This window comes from Gopherus flavomarginatus, chromosome 14 (assembly GCF_025201925.1).
Source record: "Gopherus flavomarginatus isolate rGopFla2 chromosome 14, rGopFla2.mat.asm, whole genome shotgun sequence".
NCBI lineage: Eukaryota > Metazoa > Chordata > Testudines > Testudinidae > Gopherus > Gopherus flavomarginatus.
Window position 1 is genome coordinate 35656442 of NC_066630.1, and position 20564 is coordinate 35677005.

The 20564-nt window shown below is 44.1% G+C and overlaps 1 protein-coding gene across 2 annotated transcripts in view; it reads left to right on the forward strand.

Moving 5' to 3' along the window:
• Positions 1–13730: 13730 nt before the first annotated feature.
• GNAO1 (G protein subunit alpha o1) overlaps positions 13731–20564 on the forward strand; it is a 295657-nt gene continuing 288823 nt past the window's right edge. The window contains exons 1-2 of one of the 2 annotated variants that reach the window (XM_050922798.1): positions 13731–14313; positions 14544–14586. In XM_050922798.1, coding sequence (XP_050778755.1) covers positions 14196–14313; positions 14544–14586 — 161 coding nt within the window. In that variant the 5' untranslated portion in view covers positions 13731–14195. The remainder of the gene's footprint in view (positions 14314–14543; positions 14587–20564) is intronic. The other variant, XM_050922797.1, reaches the window with a different exon arrangement.

Below are 20564 nucleotides of genomic sequence, written 5' to 3' on the forward strand. Positions count from 1 at the left end.
CTCAGTATGGAAGGGTAGAGCGGTGGCTCCCCGATATTCGTTCTTCCTGTGTACAAGGCTGGAAAACTCAGGAGTTTCCACTCAAGGATTTTTCTCCTGATTCTTTTGGTGAGTGAGGCTGAAAGTGGCAGAGGGGGTTCAGCCCGCTAACACCGGAAATCAGAAAGCCAAAGACCATCCAAAAAGGCTCTTTGTTTTTGCATTGCTGCCAGGCATCTTTTTCTTTACTTCATCCTCATGACATTAGAGGTCCAACAGAATCTGCCAAGGTCTCCCACTTCTTTTGACGGCACCCAGAACATCCCCTCAGAGAGGCATAGGAGTTAGATTTTACCACAGAGCTGAGGAACTTGTGTTAGCCAATGCTAACTCAATCTGTTTCAGTGTACAGGCTAAACCCATAAATATTTGCTAATTCCATAGGTGGCACTCTTCCCTCTAAATTCATGCTTACCCAGTTGCCCAGCATGCTATTAGGGAGCACTGAGGTATTGGGGATATCAAACTGAGATCCTGATTGATTATAATTAAATATCTGTAGCTCTTTTTGTTCATTTGTTTACAAAAACAAGGTGTTAACCTTTGTGCTCTGACCAAATTCCAGATCAGGTAACTCAATTCTGCCTGCTTAAATCTCCCCTGTAGTTTTAATTGTATATGTGATCTTTCTTCACTTCCTCTCCTAAATTGCTGGGGAATATTGTGAAGCACTGTTAAACAGCTGCCACATTCCACCTCAGAGCCGGCTGCTTGTTAGTGATGGACTGGCTCCTGTATGTAAGTATGCAGATCTGGAGTGTGCAACCACGCCAGGGTCCCTCTGCTCCTGTCCTCTTCACACAGCCCATTCAGAGACCTTCCTTCTTGGGGATACCACTGTGCAGTTTAATTACAGTGGTTCACTCCTCCAACTTTTACATACTAGTATAGTCACCGTATTGACAGTGGTATCCAGCTTGACTATCCCTTCTCCAAAAGAACTCCTTTTTGTCAGCTCCCCCGCCACCCCCCCCCGGCTTCTTCCCCCTGCACTTCCTTCCTGTGCTCTTTTCTCCAGTCTCTTTGTTAATGAGCTAATTAGCTCATTAGCTTCCCAGCCCCAATCTGCTCTGGTAATCAGGAACCTCTCTTCCTAATCAGGAATTCCCCAGGGGCCTAATGTGCTAATCAGTGACCAGAGTGCTGGCTCAGTTGCTGGTTCCCAGCACTCTGGCCCAGCAAGGTTTGTGAGGTGCTCTGAGATCCTAGTGAGAACAGGTGCTACGCCATGTCATTATTAATAGTGAATGCCGCTTTTTCCCAGAAACAGTAGTAATGATGGGGTATTCGGCGCCTGTGGCAAGCTGATACATTTGCATCCTTTCCATTGCCTTTACGCAGACCTTCCAATGTGATTCTTTATGCAAAACTCTTATACCGGAGACATAATTGTAATGGGATTTTTTTCTCCCATTGATCTACTCCGTTGAGCATCTTCTGATATCTATACATGTCTAATTATATATATCAGTAATTGCTTTGGTGCAAAAAATGCATCAATAACTAATAATACAAGCTAGGATTATGAAAGGGAACTAGGGGCCCAGCTCCCATTGAATTTCAATCGATTTGGGTGTCCATTTGAAGCAGCCACAGTCTTTAGAATTTTGTTCAGAGACATGCCTCACTGGTTCCCTCAATGTATTTCCATTGGTCAGACTTTTGGCAAATCAATCTGCGTTCTCTTAGAAGAGGAAAAGCTGGAGACTTGCATGCAGTTTTCTGTAGCACTGACAAGAAAATTAGTAAAAATGATATATATTACAGTAATGCCCGGAGGTGTCAACTGGCATTGGGACCCTACTGTGCTAGGCGCTGCCCAACCCCCTACTGAGAGATAGTCCTAGCCCTGAATTGCTTACACAGTAAATACACAAGGCAGACAAAGGGTGAGAAGGGAAACAGTGGCACCACCTCAAATCAATGGTAGAATCCAGGTCCCTGGACTCCCAGTCCAGTGTGCTAGCCAGTAGATCATGCTGCATTCTTATGAAACATCACTTAGTTCCCTATTCCTCATCTCACTTCTCCCAGGTAGACCCATGAAGCCATTGACTTCAATGGGCCTTCGTATGGGTACAGAGCTCTGTCTACACAGAAAGGCATTGCAGGATCTGGGCGTATATGTGACAAAAATATTAACTCTTAACCTCAGTCTGCATGTGAGTAAAGTTACTTATATGAGACTTTCCTCATTGGAGGAATGTTGGAAGGATTGGGCCCTTATACAACTTTATGATACATAGAGCTTAAGTTTAACAGCAAATATTGTATAATTAATCACAAGTAATTGCTACCGTTTCCCCACACTAAACCTTTCCCTGTGTTTAATGTAGAACCATTAATTTGTGTTCTTTCGTTTGCAAAATGTAATAACGTGTATAAAAGGAGCTGTTAGGTTTCGAAGTGAGCCATCAGTCTCGGAAACAGTATGTTGTAATGCTGGGAGTTCACGGTTGCAGCTACTGCACCACCACAACATTGAATCACTTGGGATGGAGGAAGCACTTGGTAGGTGTTCAAATACCAGTCTGATGAGCACAAATGTCCAGTGTGATGGATGGATGGATGGATAGACTCAGCTAGTTCATTTCCAGGTGCTCCTGTGAAAAGAATCAGGATTTACTACACCACTCAGAAACCACTCTTGCTGGATAGACATAGTTAGATGAGCCTAGGATAATCCCAGAGTGATTAACTGTTGGAACAAACTACCAGGAGAAGTCATGGATTCTTTACCTCGTGAAGCCTTCAGAGCACACTGGCTGCCTTTGGGCTCCATACAGAAGTGACTGGATGAAATTATTTGGTTTGGGTTACACGGGAGCTCACACTAGATGAGGTTATAGTCTCTTCTGGACTTAAAGTCTCTGAATCACTGAGTCTCAAATGTAACTTGAAAACCTTCATTAACGGCAATTCCATGGCACCCTTGGCAATGGCTTCACTGCTACATTGTTCTCAAGGTTAGCTAGTTTTTCGAACATTTAATCTGAAGTTTCCTGGCTGCAGCTTGGCTGGATGACTTATTTCTTCCATCCCTCCTGGCTGACTAGCGTGAATATGTGCCTTCATGTCTTGGTAAGGAAGGTGATAGTCCTGTATCTCTCAATCGTCTTCCTTTCTCTGGGCAGAGCATGCCTCATTCTCTCAACAAACACATCTGTCTTAGAGATGCACCCGGGTCACCAAATGCAGAACTGGATTTGGCTCTAAGCCTGGACTTCCCTAAAGTTTGGGGTTGGTGTTTCAATTTGGCCTATTATAGAGATAGGCCAGAGTAATGTAGTGATTTGGGGGGCAGATTCACTGCCCATTAAGTCTGCTTTCTGCTGGTTTCATTGTAGAGGACTCCCTGGTAGCATGGGTCAGTGCAGCAGCTCCTAGACACTTACTGGCCACGCTATAGGGATATAGCCAGGAGAGCTGCTACAGCCACCTGATCTCCAGCTTTCATAACAGCTCCTTTGTTCCTTAGGCAGCTGATGTAAGACAGAGCAGCCCAAAGGATGCTCTATCTAATGCTGGCCTGCAGGACCATGGATTTGCAAAGCTGGCTTCATGTCACCTTTGCCTCCCACATCCCCAAAATGCACTGAGCACAGCTTTGCCAGGGCCATAAATCCGCTTTCCATTATCTTGATCTGAATGTAGATGAACTCCAAAGTTCAAAGTGAGCAAGAAGGGACAGAGCATGGGCAGAGCTTTGGCTCTGCTCCCATCCCACCCCACCCAATGTGCCAACCAGCACAACTGAGCTAGCGTAAGTGGATGGTATATCTGCTGCTGATATAGCTCAGATGCAGATTACCACCCCTCCCCCAAAGAGAAGCAGGAAGGGAATTGTGCCTCAGGGGTGGGGGCACAATGCCCCCCAGGTTTATTCCTTGGGTGGTATAGTTTATGCACCACCCCTTGCTCATACCCCAGTCTAAAGGTACAATCTAGCCCTAAAGTAGTGCAAAAATGTTGGCTCTTCTGGGTTAACTAAGGTGCTCCTGTCTATGTTATTTTGGGCCACCATTTACATCAGCAGAATCAGCAGGTGAGCTGAGCATTAAACTCACAGCAAATAATTTACTCAGCAATGCGGCCTCTTTTTCTGCTCATGAAATGTCTTTGAGCATATCATAATTTCCTTAAATATTATTCATTATTTCAATTTATTCAACCCAGATTTGGTTCCCCTGTATGGATGGATTGGGAGCAGTTTGCTGCAAGTGTCTCACAGTAGATCAAGTTATGCTTATTCGTGTAGCTGTGTTTGGCCACATAAATCACAGGGTATAGTTCCTGCTCCTTCACTGAACAAGTGTCACTTTTGCTTGGTTGGATGGCAGTTCTAGGAGGAATCGGATCACCCCACTATTTTTTAACCTCATTTGTTTGTTGATATTTAAATTAACTTCACTGGATTATTTTGAGATCATTAGCTCAGAGAAAGAGAAACTGACACAAGGATGCGACCCAAAGAGTTTGATTTACAATACTCCTAGAGCAGAGCAGCCATAAATGAATCGAGTATCTTCTTGCCTTTGCTAGGACCACAGGCAGGAACAGACTCAGGATCATGACCGTGCATCCAGCAGGACATAAATCCATAAAGCCAGCAGGTCAGGATTGTACCTAGGATATAGAGGATCTATAGCTTTCACGCTAATCTCCAAATCTACCACAATCAGAGATTATTATCCAGCATAACAAACAGCAGCTAAATCCTTTCTTAGTGTTTGCCTTACAGAAAATACAATAGGCTAAATTTAAATTAATTCCTGGTGTAAGCCTATTTAAAGCAATGGAATTATACCCAGCATGATTTTGTCCTCAGTAGCTTCACCCAAGCTATTTGAAACTATGCATGCCTGGGCCAGATCCTGCTGCATTTTGACATCCAGAGCAAAAAACCCATTCACGTCAATGGTGCAAGGTTAAGCCAAAATGGTGGTTCACCAAAACTTGTGTTATAATGGTTTTTACCCATAGAAACTTCCATTGCTCTCCAAACTATGGGGGGAGAGTGAGTGAAAAGACCCCAAAGCAGGAATTCTTACACACTTATCAATGTAGCACCAGCAAACAAGGATAACTTTCCCCAAACAGATGATCATTCCAACATAAAAGAGGCTATTAATGTAGCTTACATTTATGGAGAGCTGTTCACCCTCAAAGGATCCTTAAGCACTTTCCAAACTATGCATACACACATGGATCATGTTGCCATCTACTGCAATGCAGCCACTTCTGGGATTGGAACGAGCCAGCTGTTTAACAGTTCACAACAACACTGCCCATGGCTTCGGAGAGGAAGCGAAAAATATCATATTCAAAAGGAACTGCAGGGAGAATTTAAAAACACAGAATTAAATGGCTATCCTGGCAACCCTCATTGGTGCAGCATGTCAGGATCCTAGCAAGTTGTCAAAAGCCACTGTGAGCCCTGAGTGTAGGAGAAACTAAGGCAGCTATGTATCCTGACATCAATCCCCAGGAAGCTTGTGGTGGCATCAATTTGGTGGTTTGACTACAGCTGCCATACCACTATATCAATGCCAATTGGAATTAACTTAGCATATCTTTAAATGCATCCACAGCCACAGAAGAAGCACTTTCAATCAAGTGGAGAGACACAGGATGGGATTTCCCCCCACCCCACACACACCTTTGGGTCTTTCAGGAAAGCAGCCAAATATATCCTGAATCACCTGGCCCACTACAGAAGCTTGGTTCATGCTTTTCTTGCTGAATATGTATTTTTATTTCATCTTGAGTTGCTAATGCAGATCTTTCCTTCTAATTAGCCAAACACAGATACTGGGCGTGAAATTGGAAGTTAAGTGCCTAAATACTTTTGTGAATCCCACCCTAAGGATGCAATCCTGACTCCACTGAAGTCAAGGTGAATTTTGCCCTAGACTTCAGTGGGGCCAAGGTTTAACCTTAAGGGTATGAGATCCCACAAACCTTACTGAGGTTGCACATGTAAATACGTTTTACAGTGTCTTCTAAACATGATCAGATTCTGTCTCTCTCTAATCTTTTGACTTCACTTGTTTTACAGCTGATACTCCAACAAATGCAAGCAACTTGGCATTTGCCTTTCTTGCAGTACTATCCCATTCTTGACTAGTATTCAATTTTTTCATCCATTAGATTCCCCCAGATCCTCTCTGTCAGCACATCTTCAGTGTCATTTGTATTCTTCCATTTGCATCGGAGTAAAAAGTCCAGACCAGAGTCTATGGTGTGGGATAGAACTGTTGCAACAAAGAAATCTAGCGTTATTACTACATAATATTACGAATGCTGACATTGCACTTGAAAAATAAATGCTTATTTTAAATATTTTATTACATATTGCTGATACAGAAACACAAATGACTAGATTACACATGGAGAGAGGTTAAGTGTGAAAAAATGGTATAAATTATTTTTAACTAATTATAGAATATTTGTCTTAGCAGTGAAGCTTTATGAGCTGAAAAGTTGTACACGTTAGTGTTTTTTATAGTATACACATTTGTTTCCTTCAATAGCAGCACTCACATAAGTAAAGACAACTCATGTGAGTAAGGGCTTGTGTCCTAAGATCTGTGTAAAAACAAAAAAGGTCTCCCTTGTATTGTAATGGAGCATTTTAAAAGGTAGGCCCTGATCCTGCATTTCATGATAGCATTATGGACCAACTGCTGCACATGTGCTATCAACTGCATGGTCAATATCTTTTAAATAAAAATGTTTCAAAATGTAGTTGTAGTACTTTAAATTTACTTTAATCACACCTGGAGAATGATAGTTTTATGTACACACAGGAATCACAAGTGAGTCTGTTTGTCTGTCCCTCTGAATTTGAGCTTGATTTATTTCATTACCCCTAAATCACCATTGTTGATGACTGGGAATCAGGACTAACTAGCCTGGAACATCTTTATCTGCATTAGTCCACAACTCTCCATAGCAGCTTGCTCAAGTGCTGAACCATCGTTGTGTTTTAGAATTTTCTAATACAGAACTTTGATGGAAGTTAACTTTCTTCACCACCTCTAATTCTGTTCTATTCAACTTCTCACAGTGCCCACAATCACAGTGGTAACAAATGTTCTGTCCTTGTTGACCAAAAAGTGTATTTAGCTCTTGTCCTCTTTATAGCATCACATTATGCTGGAACCAAATTGGGTTGGAGGAGTAGGAAATGGTGCTACTCTACTTTAACTTCACCTCAAATCCCAGCCTCTAGTGTAGGCATTTCTCTTTTACAGCAGGCCTGAGTGTTTCTGCTAAAAATGATCATCAGGAAAATAGTTAACTATTTAGATAGTGAGATTCTTTGGGCAAAGACCTTGTCTTTTTATCTGCCTTGCACCGGCTGATATTATATAAATAATAATGTTGACATTTAAAGATTCATTAGGAATCAAAGTGAATAGTTATTGAGGAGAATAGCAGTAGCATATGCCTCCTTCAAAATAATCGCTCAAATTCTCTTCTCATTTATATTGCTGTAAATCTGGAGTAATGCCTCAGACTTCATTATTTTGGGCTAAATGTGGACTCACAAAGGCAATACACTGGGTCTTATTTGGGAGGTATTTCCACAACTGAGTCAGAAACTTTTTTTTCTTTTCCATGAAAGCTTAAATTCTGCAGAGGCTGATGGGGCTTCCAGAGAAAGTGCTGGTGTAGCACATAGCATGGAGTAATGGTTCAGTCCAATCACCATCTTGGTGTGTTTGTGGACAGTCACCATGTCTTCCTTCACTGTTTACTTCACAGAGAACCAAGGCTGCTCTTTTCAGCTTTCCTGAGAGGTTTTCCAAGAGCTCTATACCTTTGTGTTCTTCACGTGGTGGCCAAAATTGAATGCAAAACGTCAGTGGAGATTCAGGACAGAGCGCAGTGAAATCTCTCTCTTTGGGTTTTGGACTGTGTCCCATCACCCTCATATATGAACAACAGCCTTCTTATAAACGTGATTGGCAATAGCAAAGTCCGTAGTGGGTTTCATGGAGTTTCTGGCTTTGCTCCCTTTTGAAGTTATAGGAAGCTTGGCAACAGGATTGTTTTTTAAAGGGGTTGAAAGGAGATGAGAGCAATAGTCGGTGTCATTCTGGTGAGGGTAGAAAAGCTTTAGCAAAGAGGAAGATTTTACAGTATCAGATTCCAGCCCCATCTAGTCCCTTGAACGTGCTTGTTCTACACATGGTGCTCCTATACATGCAAATAATACGGCATTTGTGTTTCTTATGATCGAATCTCATTCTTGAGTCATATGCAACTCAACACCTCCCCAACCCCGATCCTGTTTGTACATGTTTTGTGCAGTTGGTACTTTGCAATACAGTGGACTGAATCCTGATGGATCCTTACTCCATTTGGATTTCTCTCACACTCAGGCAACCTGTGCAGAGAGTGAGTAAGAATCTTTGTGATTTGCCCCAAATATTTGAGCATTTCACTATTCCTTCCTCTGTCGACCACTTAACCTTTTTGGCATTATCATCTCCCGTTGTATTGATGTCAGTCCATTTCTCCAATTTAGTGACATCAGGCTGAATTTTAATCCTGTCTTCCATGATATAACTAGGTTTAACTGGGAGGAACTGAAAAATTAGGCTGAATAGCCAGAGACACTTCCTAATGGTGTTGTCTGCTAGCACGTGTAGCTGTCTCCCAGTGAAATTGGTGGAAGTTCCATTACTAGAGACATTTAAACCTAAACTGGAAAAACACTCTACACCATAGTAAAGGAATCATCTTGCCATAGGAGTAATAATAATATTGACCTAGGACATAACTGATGCCTCCTCTCAATATTATTATGATTTATTACTTAGGTTGTGGAGGTATCCAAAAGATCCTAGGCACTTTCCAGACACTGAGGGGAAGGGTATCATTTTTAAGTGCCCTACTTTCTCAGGCCCAGATTCTCACAAGGTATTTGGGCTCAATCCCCTCAATTATAGCAAGAGTTAGGTGACTAAGTACCTCTGCGGGGCTGACTCTTAGGCACTGATGTAACTTTTGAAAATTTTGCCCAACCACCCTAGAGGAATTCCTAACACACATCCAACTGGCGTTTGCCTTGCATCAGGACTGAGTGAAAACGGAGGCTTCGATTGTCTCACCGCCCTTACGTGGCTGCACAGGGAAGTAAGAGGGAGTATGTCCCCCTTTGCATTCCTGCTTACTCTGCTCAGCTTATAACTCCGGGCATGAAGGAGAAAGCCAGGGCTACCCCCCCACTACTCCCCCTCTGTGAGAAAGTGGCCAGGGAACGGGTGGAGAGGAAAAGTGGAAGAATTTTAGTATTGCCCCTATCCCATTAACTCACCAGCCAGAGTATCCAGTCAGATTCACGGGGTGGAGTAAGATGCCCAATGGACATGTGAAAATAGCTTGCTGTTCTTCCAGAACAAGAGGCAAATTGGAAGGGAAACAATACCTTTGCTGCTGCTCAAGCACTACCGCTTGCTAGGGTGTGAGCCCAAAGTCACAGTGCAGCTCTGAGCGAAGACTTCAGCATGTTTATTATTCTAGCTAGCCAATCATTCATTAGTTTTATAGTAATTCCATCCAGTCTGCCTTTCACTCATTTCCCCACAATAATGCTATGTGGAATTGTATCAAATATCAGACTGAAACTGAAATGCTAACCCTCCGCTGCATTTCTGATATCAGCTACGCTTGTTATACTCTCACAGAAAGAAATTAAGTTAGTTTGGCAGATAGGTTTCAGATGAATCCATAGTGTCTACTATTTACCACTTTATTATCCTTCAGCTGTGTACAAATTGATTGCTTTATTAATTGTTCCAGCACAGGGGTTGAAAAATCCACTCATCTAAGGTGAGTAGGAAACTGTCGGTGCTGCATCCATATTGGAGAATTTAATTTTTCATTAAAAATGTGTGCAGCCTTTACGTTCAGGAAGATAAACTTCAAAGTGTGAATTGGTAACAGTGCTGTCTTCTTAAGTTTATAGAGAAAAAGCTTCATTGTAGGGCTGGTCAGAGAATGTTGTTTTTTTTTCTCCATGGAAAATGATAGTGATTTTTTTTTCATCTTCATCTACATTTTCAACTATTTATCCAAAACAAAAATCCAGAAACCAAACAGTTTTCAGGGTTCATCACTTTTCATACTGATCTCAGGCTGGTAGTTTTAATCCTCAGGTTGGTAAATTTTCCAAGCTCTGATCAGGTATTGACATTAAATTCTTATTACATTCACATCATTCACTGGAGTAACACTGATGTGTACCTGGGAGAAGAATTTGGTTCACTGATCTGTAATTCTGCAAGTCTGCGTGTTTTCCTACTTGTGCAAATAATTGAATATATTTACCCTTCCCAGTTCTCTGAGACTTTATCTCTTATCCATGGGTTCTAAGAAATGAGTTCAAACTTTACTTCTTATAGTTCCGTTAAGACTCTACAGTGAATTTTGTTGGGTCCTACTCATCTAGGGTGACAAGATGTCCCGATTTTATAGGGACAGTCCCAATATTTGGGGCTTTTTCTTACAAAGGCTCCTGTTACCCCGCCACCCCGTCTCGATTTTTCACACTTGCTCTCTGGTCACTCTACACTCATCTGAATTTGCTCACATTATTTGGTGTTCTTTAATCTTTCTGTTCCTGATTCTGCCTTAAAACCTCTCCTTTGCCTCATTAACTATCGGCTATATTCTTCCCCTCCACCTAGTATGTCAGAAGGGGAGATAGACAACCCAGTTCTGAAGCCAGAAGGGAAGTTGTGTGGAGATGTTCTTCCCATGAGAGATGTTCCTCTCTTTATTTCATGGTAGCTGTGATGAAGATCAGATTCCCATAGCTGGGAAGGGATGTGGGCAACGGAAAGGTGGAGGAGCCAGAGGAGTAGCCACTGTACATGGCATGTTCCTCTTGCAAATAATCAGGAAATTCAGTGTTTCAAGCATGATAAATTAGTGCTGCGAGCAGGGGTCTCAGGAATTACTTAAATCAATGTAGCAGAGTAGAGAAGAAAGCCAGAAGAGGCAAGGAAACAGGCTGGAATGTGGAAGGCCAGCCATCTATGGATTTATGGCCCGCACTTACCAACCTGAGCATGTGGGGCTGGCCACTCCTCTTTCCAGATCTGTTCTGCCGCAAGCCCTGTTTGCCTGGGTGGGGCAATGCGGCACAGTGGTAACAGCTGAGGATTTTCTAAGGCACGATTCATAGGCTTTGGCCCCATGTTTGTATAAGCCTCATATGATGATTAACACTTTTAGAGAAGGCTGAATAAAAGTAGCTGGTAAGCATTCCTTCCTTCCCTTTCACATCTGTTATTTCCTTTCCCTCACTGTTAGGAAGCAGACCTCCCTTTGCCATCTTCTTGTGTCTTATCTATTTATAACATGGTCTTTTGTTCCTTCTTACATCCTTTGTCAATAACCCTCCATTTTGTTCATTGGCCTGTGTGGTGCATTTTATCTCTATCTATCCTTACTAACTTTCTAGGTTTGCATTCATCAATGTTATCTCTCTAGATATCATTCATGCTCAGACATCACAACCACCATCAACTTTATGGGTTAAAATGGAATATAAATATCACCTGGCTGCAATACCATGAAGGAGTTTTAAACAATACCATTATTTACCCTACTAATGCTTTCTGTTCTCTTCGGTTTCATAATTTTTATTTAGAATCTAACTGATAAAATTAGTCAGGAAATACAGAATGTAGCTGGCTGGAATTCCAAGACAACTGTCAGGTTTGCGTGTGGAGAATAATAATACAAATTAGAAAAAAAAATCATCCAGCAAGGAGGGTTCTTTTGGTTAGCTTGCATGGGATGGCACACGAGGAAACTAATTCTGCTCATTGTACTGATGCCAAACAAATCCAAAATATTAACAAAAATTGTGAAACTAGAGTATCTAAAGTCAGGCACCTACATCTTTCAGATTAAATGGCATTGGTCAAAAAGATTTGACAGTTTATATGCAAAGATTGGAACTAATAAAATCTAATAAATAAATAAAATGATCATTCTTGTGTATCTTTTTACATGTTAAAGGGACTGTCGAATTAAAAATTCTCTGTTGAAATAATCATTTTATTACTAACATACCGGATTATTAAAACAGAGAGAGTGTTAACTATTTAATTCATTTTTTACCATAAATGCTCTATTTATTTAGGTATCCTGTATTATGGAAATAAACTAGTCAATTTTACTTCAGTTTCTAGTCAATTTCATCTTTTGTTTCCAGTGCAGTAGCATAATGCTGCAAAACCTGGGAGCCAAACAATGTAGAAATTCATTTTCAGCTTAAAAAAACCCCAAACTGTTCGCATTGATTATTTCTAAGTATTATGAACTATTTCTATTAATGTTTGGGGTTTTACAAAACAAAACAAAAAAATCTAAATGTTGTGCCCAAACACTGACAGAGTCCCTTTTGGTGATTAATCTAATGACATCAATCAATGTTTAACTACTCTCCCTTCCAACTCCCCTCACCCCCCAAAAAATCCCCAGCTAAAAACTGCACACAACCACATGAAGAAAGAAAAGAAACAAGGTAATTAACACCTTGCTGCATAAACCTGAGGTGGGATTAGGGAAACTTTTTCTTACTTCATTCACCCCCAGTAACAATTTTGCATAGGCCGAAAAGGGTTCATCCCTGCAATCATATATATTTCATAGAATCATATATTATGCTTTATATGACAGCAGCACCTATAGGCTCGAACCAGGGAACCCACAGTGCTAGGCACTGTACATGCATAGAAAAAGAGACAGTCCCTGCCCCCAAAGAGTTTACAAAAGGGTGGGAGAAAGGAAGCTATCTTCCCATTTTATAGAGGGGAAACTGAGGCATGGAAAAAAGCAAATGACCTGTCCAAGGCCAACATAGGAGGTGACAAAAGTAGGAATATACCTAGCTCTCCTGCAGCCCAGGCTAGAGCCTTTCCTCTCCCAAGTATCAAAGTTAGCAACAGAAAAGACCTATTTGCTACAAAATACATACATAATGAGAATAGGAAGTTACACTTCTAAGTTGTCCAAGGTCACACATTGAGCACCCATCCCCTGCCAGTGTTTGAACTGGAGGAATTAAAGGGAAGGACACGCCTTTAAATGTCCCTGTAGCCTACTGGGCCTGGGAGAGCTTTCCGGGGGGGTGGGGTGGGGAATCAAATGGAGACAATGGCATGTTGTCCACCCAAGGGCTCCTAGCCCAGACTCCCCCCCTCTAGATCCCGCTCCAGTTGTGCTCAGCGCTGCCCTGGGGGGGAGGGCAAGTGGGGGCAATTTGCCCCAGACCCTGCACCCCCCCCAAGAGACTATAGTATTGAAACTTTTTTTATGCAAGGGGCCCCTGAAATTGCTTTGCCCCGGGCCCCCTGAATCCTCTGGCCAGCGCTGTTGTGCTCCAGCTCTTCCAGGCTGCAGAACCCTCGGGCAGGAGACAGAGCCTCTCCTAAGGGGACACTAGGGCGAGGCCCCTTTAAGAACCGCAGCCCATCACCCTGGCCTCGCGCGCCGCTGGGGCCGGCTGCACCTGTGAGAACGCATCAGGCGCGCGAGCCCCCCGCCTCATGCAGACGCACATCTACACTAACGGCAGCAGCAGCGCCTCGTGGGGCGCATGCGCGGGCGGGCGCTGCGGACGTCACCGAGGCAGGCGAGCCCGTGAGTGCGGACCCCTGGCGCACGCTCCCTCACTCGGGCTCGCGCTCTCTCCCCTTCTGCTTCTCTCTCCGCCAGGAGCCGCCGAACGATGCGATCGCTCGCAGCCAGCGCCGCCGCCGCCCATTAGAGACCCCTCCCCCCCGCCTGCCTTCCAACAAAAACCCTCCCGCCAGAGCAGGACCCACCCTTTCCCCTCCCCCCCACCGAACCCTCTTCCTCCTCCTCCTCCTCCTCCATCAGGAAGAGCTCAGCCTTTTCTGCACCAGCCCCAGTGCCTGCCTGCAGCCCGGCTCCCACTTGGATGCATTGATTGCTAGAGAGAGGGGTAACGGAGGGGAGGACAGCAAAGAAAGGAAAAAAAGGGGGGGACACATTTGGCTGCCCAGATTTTTTTTCCCCTGGGGGGTGATTTTTTCCCCCTTTCCCTCGGAGTGTCTGAGAAGGGGGGAGGCGCCCGCCGAGAGGTGTGTTTTTTCTGGGGGGCCATCATGGGATGTACACTGAGCGCAGAGGAGAGAGCCGCCTTGGAGAGGAGCAAAGCGATCGAGAAGAACCTCAAGGAGGATGGGATCACCGCCGCCAAAGACGTGAAATTACTCCTGCTAGGTAAGCGGCGGCTCCCCCCCCCCCCCCGACCCTCCCACCGCCTCCCTGCCCCTCTGCTGAAGTCAGGCTTCTTCCCCGGCTGTGCACATTCTGCCCCGGGAAACTCTGTCTTTCGCCAAGATCACCCCCCCCCTCCATTAACCCAGCTGCTCTCCCTCCTATGTCATCTCCCTGATCTCCTTCTAGTCTCACGCTCACCGGCTCTTTCCTTTCTGTGTCTGTCCCCACAGGGGCTGGAGAATCTGGGAAAAGCACCATTGTGAAGCAGATGAAGTAAGTCCTTTGGGGCGAGTGCCCCAAAAGCGTTGATCGTTTGCCTTAACAAAAAAATTGGCATTCCCCTGTTGCTTTTTTTTTTTTTTTTTTTTTTTTTTTGGACGCGGGAGGTTGGCAAGAAGGCGATTCTTTAGTTGTAAGAATGCCTCCGACCGCCATATTTATGTAAGCCTTATTGTTATTATTTTGTGGCTTTGTGGACCCATTGGCATGGCACATCTGTAGCCGTGATTTCTGGTTGGGAAAGAAGATGGAGGGGGATCCAGCCCTTTGCCCACCATGGACGATCAGGTGTCTGCTGTTCATGGGGTTGGTGCTGAATTGAAGGTGGTGTGGTTTCTCTTTTCTTTCTCACAAGGTGTGTGTCAGGTGAGGGAGGACGGGGGGGGGGGGTTTCCCAGATGATGTGAATGGCACAGATGTAACCAGGGCATCACCATTAAACATAACCGCTGTCGATTAAGATTAAATGTCAGTTTTTATCTCCCTCCCCTCAACGTACACACTCCCTTCCGTGTTTGAGCTCCTGACATGGTCTGCTGGGTTGGCCCTCTGGCATTTATTTGTTTGTTTCTTTACAAAATCTGCCTGTAATGCGGATTTAAAGCAAGGCTTGCTGCCACTCAAAGCCCCTTTTCCCCGAGATTTCAGCCTTTCCTCTTAATTAATTAGAGATGAATTTGGCTCCTGATCACCAATTAAAATTAAAGGGGGATTTAAAAAAAACAACAGAAAATAATAATTAAACCACAAGGAAACCAGCTCCTTTATAAAAGCACTTGTCGCTTCGGGAACATGATTCCTCCTTCCCCCTCCATCAACCAGTTCTCCTGAGCTGGGGTGTGTTTTAAATCTCCCGAGGCTGTCTGGAAGCAAGTGACGAACCGCTGTGGCTGTGTGGTGCTGGACTCGCCCAGGGGTTCTGCTGTGACACCTTTGCACGCGCACACACACACACACACACACACACACACGCACGCTTTTGCTAATGAGGCAGTTGCTGTGCAATAGACAGAAAAAAAATGGTTCTTTTCCCCAGTTGGCACCGTGGCTGGAGAGTGAGTGCCTCCCCTAGGCGAGGTGGGGCCGGCTAGCGAAAGGGGATGAGGGGATTTCTCCTTTCACAAGGCCTTAAAAAAAAGAAATAAATCTCAGCTTTCCCCTGGAACAGATGTGACCAGCTCGTTCGAGGTGGCGCCATCACTGCACAGCCCCTGATCGCAGCCTTGGGAATCCCTCTCCTGTCCTGTAATATTTGACACGGGATGGGGGGGTGTGTTATTATTTATTTCTTTGCACAAGGATCATTGCAAAAGGAGCTTCTGCTGGGAGGGTCCCGCCGATCCCCTGCTCCCCTGGGGGCTGCTCAGAAGTGGGTGTGGTGGGCGGTTATTTGCCAGCTGCTGCTGGCCACCTGCATGGGGGGGCGGGACCCCGTATGCAGCTCGGAAAGGGTTTGAGCAGAGGAACGGGGAGCTTTGCCTGCAGAGCAGCTGCCGCCCCGGGCCGGTCCCCGCGCCGCGGGGCGAGCGGTGAGATTTCAGGCGGTTCAAGTGGTGGACAGCGCCCAGCAGAGCCTGGAAAAGTCGATTGGCTCGGGGAGCTCGGCAGCGCTCGGCAAGGCTCGGCGGCGTTCGGTAGCGGTCGGGAGAAGCCGAACGGGCTCGGAAATGGCCGAAAGGGTTCGGGGCCGCTCGGCGTTCCATGCATTTTGGATCGAAGGGCGCCGATCCGCCGGCTCCCGCTGCAGGCAACGCGGGGGAGTATTGCCATTGACTGCAAACGGGAACAGGATCGGGTCCTTCTCTTCCCAGCCCCACCCCGCTCTCTGCCCAGGTGCTACACACAGGACTGGGGTGGGGGTACTGACTGTGCTCTGGGCTGACACCCAGAAAAACTAGGCCCTGCCTCTCAGTCGCTCCGAGAAAAATAAGGCTTCTTCCAGAGGGGTAGTGATATATTCCACTTCCCAGTGATTGTATTGAGGCAGGAGATCTAGGAAGAAAACTCTCCCTGTCTCCAGAAGCTTTGGCAACCTTCCGCGCCTCAAATGGCTTTTTTATATTGATATGTTTGTGTTTCAGTAAAGACTACATGCTCAGCTTTTGCTGCTTGGAAAGACGGTTTTGCAAACAGTCCGCATGGTTTTGCCCTTTGGTTCATTGGCAAAATTGGAGTGGGAAGGGGCTACTGCAAATAAATACCAATACATTGTTAAATGTGTCAGTGGGATCTATTAGATTGTCCGCAGTAGACCTATACAGGAACGACTTTGTCTGTGCATGCTGACATCCACAGATCTACCACTTCCCTTCAACCAAAACACACCCAAACCACCCTTAGAGAAGATGAATAGTAGGACAGGTTTGTGGCAATGTACATTAGATGACTATGTAGGCATATAAAGTTACTGTGCAGTCGCTCTGTACGGAAGTATTTGCATTTTGAAAGCAAGACAGAACAAGATAATATACTGATCTGAAGCTCCTCTCAGTTTATTAAGTAATAATGATAATACCACCTAGTTGATATACAGTGCTTTTCATCAGTAGATCTCAAAGCGATATATGATATGCTTGCAGTTCTATATCTGAGTTAAAAATTCACAGAAACCTGTCTTTATGAACCTGCTTACGTTGTCAGCCATCAGAACTGGGAGGTGTTTTTTACTGTGGAAACTCTGTACCCTGGGTAGGGTGAATTTAGCAGTGTTGCTATGAATACGGCAGGAGGCATATTTAGAGAGCTATTCAAAATCTCTGGCATTGAGAATTATGACTGCAGAATGAACAACTTGCTGATATTTATATTTTGGAGGTTAATTAAATAATAATACGTAAATTAGCATTTTACCTGGTCAAGCAGCATTATGTAATATTCTAAAGTAATGCCTGATTTAATCACATAGGCCCGATGAGAACCTAATGAATCCTTAAAAGACTAAAGCTAAACAGCATGTTTGTTAGAATATGAGGAGGGAGACTGATATTACTTTGATATCACATATTTAGGGCCCTACCAAATTCATGGTCCATTTTGGTAAATTTCATGGTTATAGGATTTTAAAGAAATCTTAAATTCCATTAGCGTGTGTATGGTAACACCCATTGTTTCATGTTCTCTATGTATATATATATCTTCCTACTGTGTTTTCCACTGCATGCATCCGATGAAGTGGGCCCATGAAAGCTTATGCTCAGATACATTTGTTAGTCTCTAAGGGGCCACAAGTACTCCTGTTCTTAAATTTCACAGTTTCGGATATTTAAATCTGAAATTTCACAGTGTTGTAATTGTAGGGGTCCTGACCCAAAATTGAGTCATAGAGGGGTCGCAAGGCTATTGTAGCAAGGTGGCAGAATTGCCATTCTTACTTCTGCACTGCTGCTGGTGGCGGCACTGTCTTCAGTTCTGGGCGGCCAGAGAGTGGCTGCTGCTGGCCAGGAGCCCAGCACTGAAGGCAGCGCTACTGCCAGCAGCAGCAGCACAGAAGTAAGGATGGCAATACCATACCGTGCCACCCTCACTTCTGTGCTGCTGCTGCTGGCAGTGGTGCTGCCTTAAGAGCTGGGCTACCAGCCAGCAGCCACGGAGCTTCCTGCAGCCAGGGAGGTTCCTGGAGGTGGATCTGACCCATCTGTGGGAATGCCCGTACAGAGGAAGAAGTCCGATCCCTCCCCAGCCTGGATAGGACTAGCAGCTGGAGCCAAGCACATGCTAGAAGCCCCTGGCTGGGGCGCCCCAGACCTGCCCATCTCCAGCTCCAGGCCCAGCACTCAGGAGTGAAGGGGCATTGGGCTGACTGTGTGGAGGGGGCAGAGAGTGTTACCACAACATGCACCCTCCAACTACAGCATCCTGGGTGAACTCCCACCTTTAAAGGCTGGCCCTGCCCCCCCACCAAAGTGACAACCTCCCATATGCCACTCTCAGTTTTGAGCTGTGGGTGGTGGTGGTGCTTCCTTCAGATCTGGGTTCCTGGCCAGAAGCTGCCACTCTCCAGCCACCCAGCTCTGAAGGCAGCACAGAAGTAAGGATGTCAGTACAGCAACCTTCCTACAACGACCAGATTTCACTGTCCATGATGTGTTTTTTCACAGCCATGAATTTGGTAGGACCCTACACATATTACTAGGTGCTTCCAATTAGTGAATTACACCCGAAAGCCAAGAGACTGTGGTAGGTTTCACACCGAAGTATGTGGTTTGACAATATGCCTAGAATTTTTTTAGAATGATGAATGCTAAAACAAAGGAATAGATAGCATATGCTGGTAATAGAGGCTTGAGAGCATTACACTGAGACTAGTTAATCATTGAAGTGATAATTAGTGCTATAAAACATGGTAGATAGAAATTACAGCAATTTAAGAGATGTATTTAGAATTGGGATTAGGATTAGAATGCCTTTATAAAACCTCATTATAGAGACTTCTGAGAGAGTTTGATGTATCTTTTGGTGTGATGGTTTTCTTTCAGTGAACAAAGATGTTTTGGTGATTGATGGATTTAGAGCACAGGTTTTTTGAGACAGTATAATTCAAACATTTGCAATGCAGACATGGAAATCATAATTGCAATCTAATAATGCAGATAACTTCGATGCACTATAACCCCCAGGCCTGTAGCTGTATTTGTAGAGTTAACAATTATTTGGCTCTTCGAGAGTAGTCTGACTCGTTACATTTTCTTATTATTCTTGCAGAGTCCAATCCTTCAAATTGTTGCATATGGGCAGATTGCTGCACCCATGCAATGAACTGCAGGATCAGGGCCATAGTAATTAGGGGACCAGTCCGTCAAGGTGCCTTCACCCTCATTCAGGTCAATGTGAGCATAGGGACGCTCTTTTCAGAAGCAGGCCCGTATTTAACTCTGCTTTGCTACAATATGAACTAATGAGTATTTTGAATGGATATGCCTGATCTATTTGGTTATGAAAAATAAAGCATACAGTGAGGAATTCTTTTGCAAGAGAAGGAATCACCCATTTGTATTTAGGCTTCAAATAAATTTGACAATATCTTGTGTCTTAAATCTGAAAATAAATGCAGAGGTAGTAGTAAGTTATAATATGCAACTTTTCTTTCTGTACTATCTGTAATGCAGTGTGAAATCTAGACTTTTTTTCAACATAATTGGCTATTTAGATAATGGGGTCTGGCTTGGAATATTCATCAAAGAGACCCCAGTTCAGGAAAGTATTTAATACATCCCGATTCAGTAAAACATTTAAACGTGCTTAAGTGCTTTGGTGAATATGACTGTTCAGTTGTGAGCCATAATTAGCATAATGGTATGTCAGACAAGCTGCAAAATAATGGTTTTTTTTGCTAATGGATCTCGATTTGCTTCTTATTCTCTTCACTTTAAATATTAAAGTCGATACCTTGAAGCAGTAATAGTGAATTGCAATGCTTCCTCTCTTCTGAAATCTAGTGTGGAACTCTTTGTGGTGAATTCAGCTGTCATATGCTGACATGAAACATCTAGTCTTTTTGAAAGTGTTCTACCAAACTAACTAGATGCAAGTACTACTCTTGATGAGTTCTGAAGAAGTAGAGAACATTTTGTATGAATTTACTGTAGTGGGTTTTTTGGCTTGACTAACCAGCAGGTTGTAAGATACGCAAAAAGCCCTAGTCTGAATCACTGCAAATTTTAAAAAGATTCACTCATTTTCCTACTGCTCAAGGACACAGTTGAACACATGCAGTACACTCCTAAACATTGGTTCAGTTGTGAGCCATAATTAGCATGCTGGCATAGCTATTGGGTTTTTGCAGATCTGCGCGAAGTTACTAGGAATGCATTGCCTAATGTTTAATATACAGGGCTGAGTCAGAAGATATGGGCTCAGTGCTGGGCTCAGCTATCAATTCTGTCACACTGTGCCTCGGTTTCCCAACTGTAACAGTAACTCCTCCCTTAATGTTGTAGTTCTGTTCCTGAAAAATGTGACTTGAAGTGAAACGA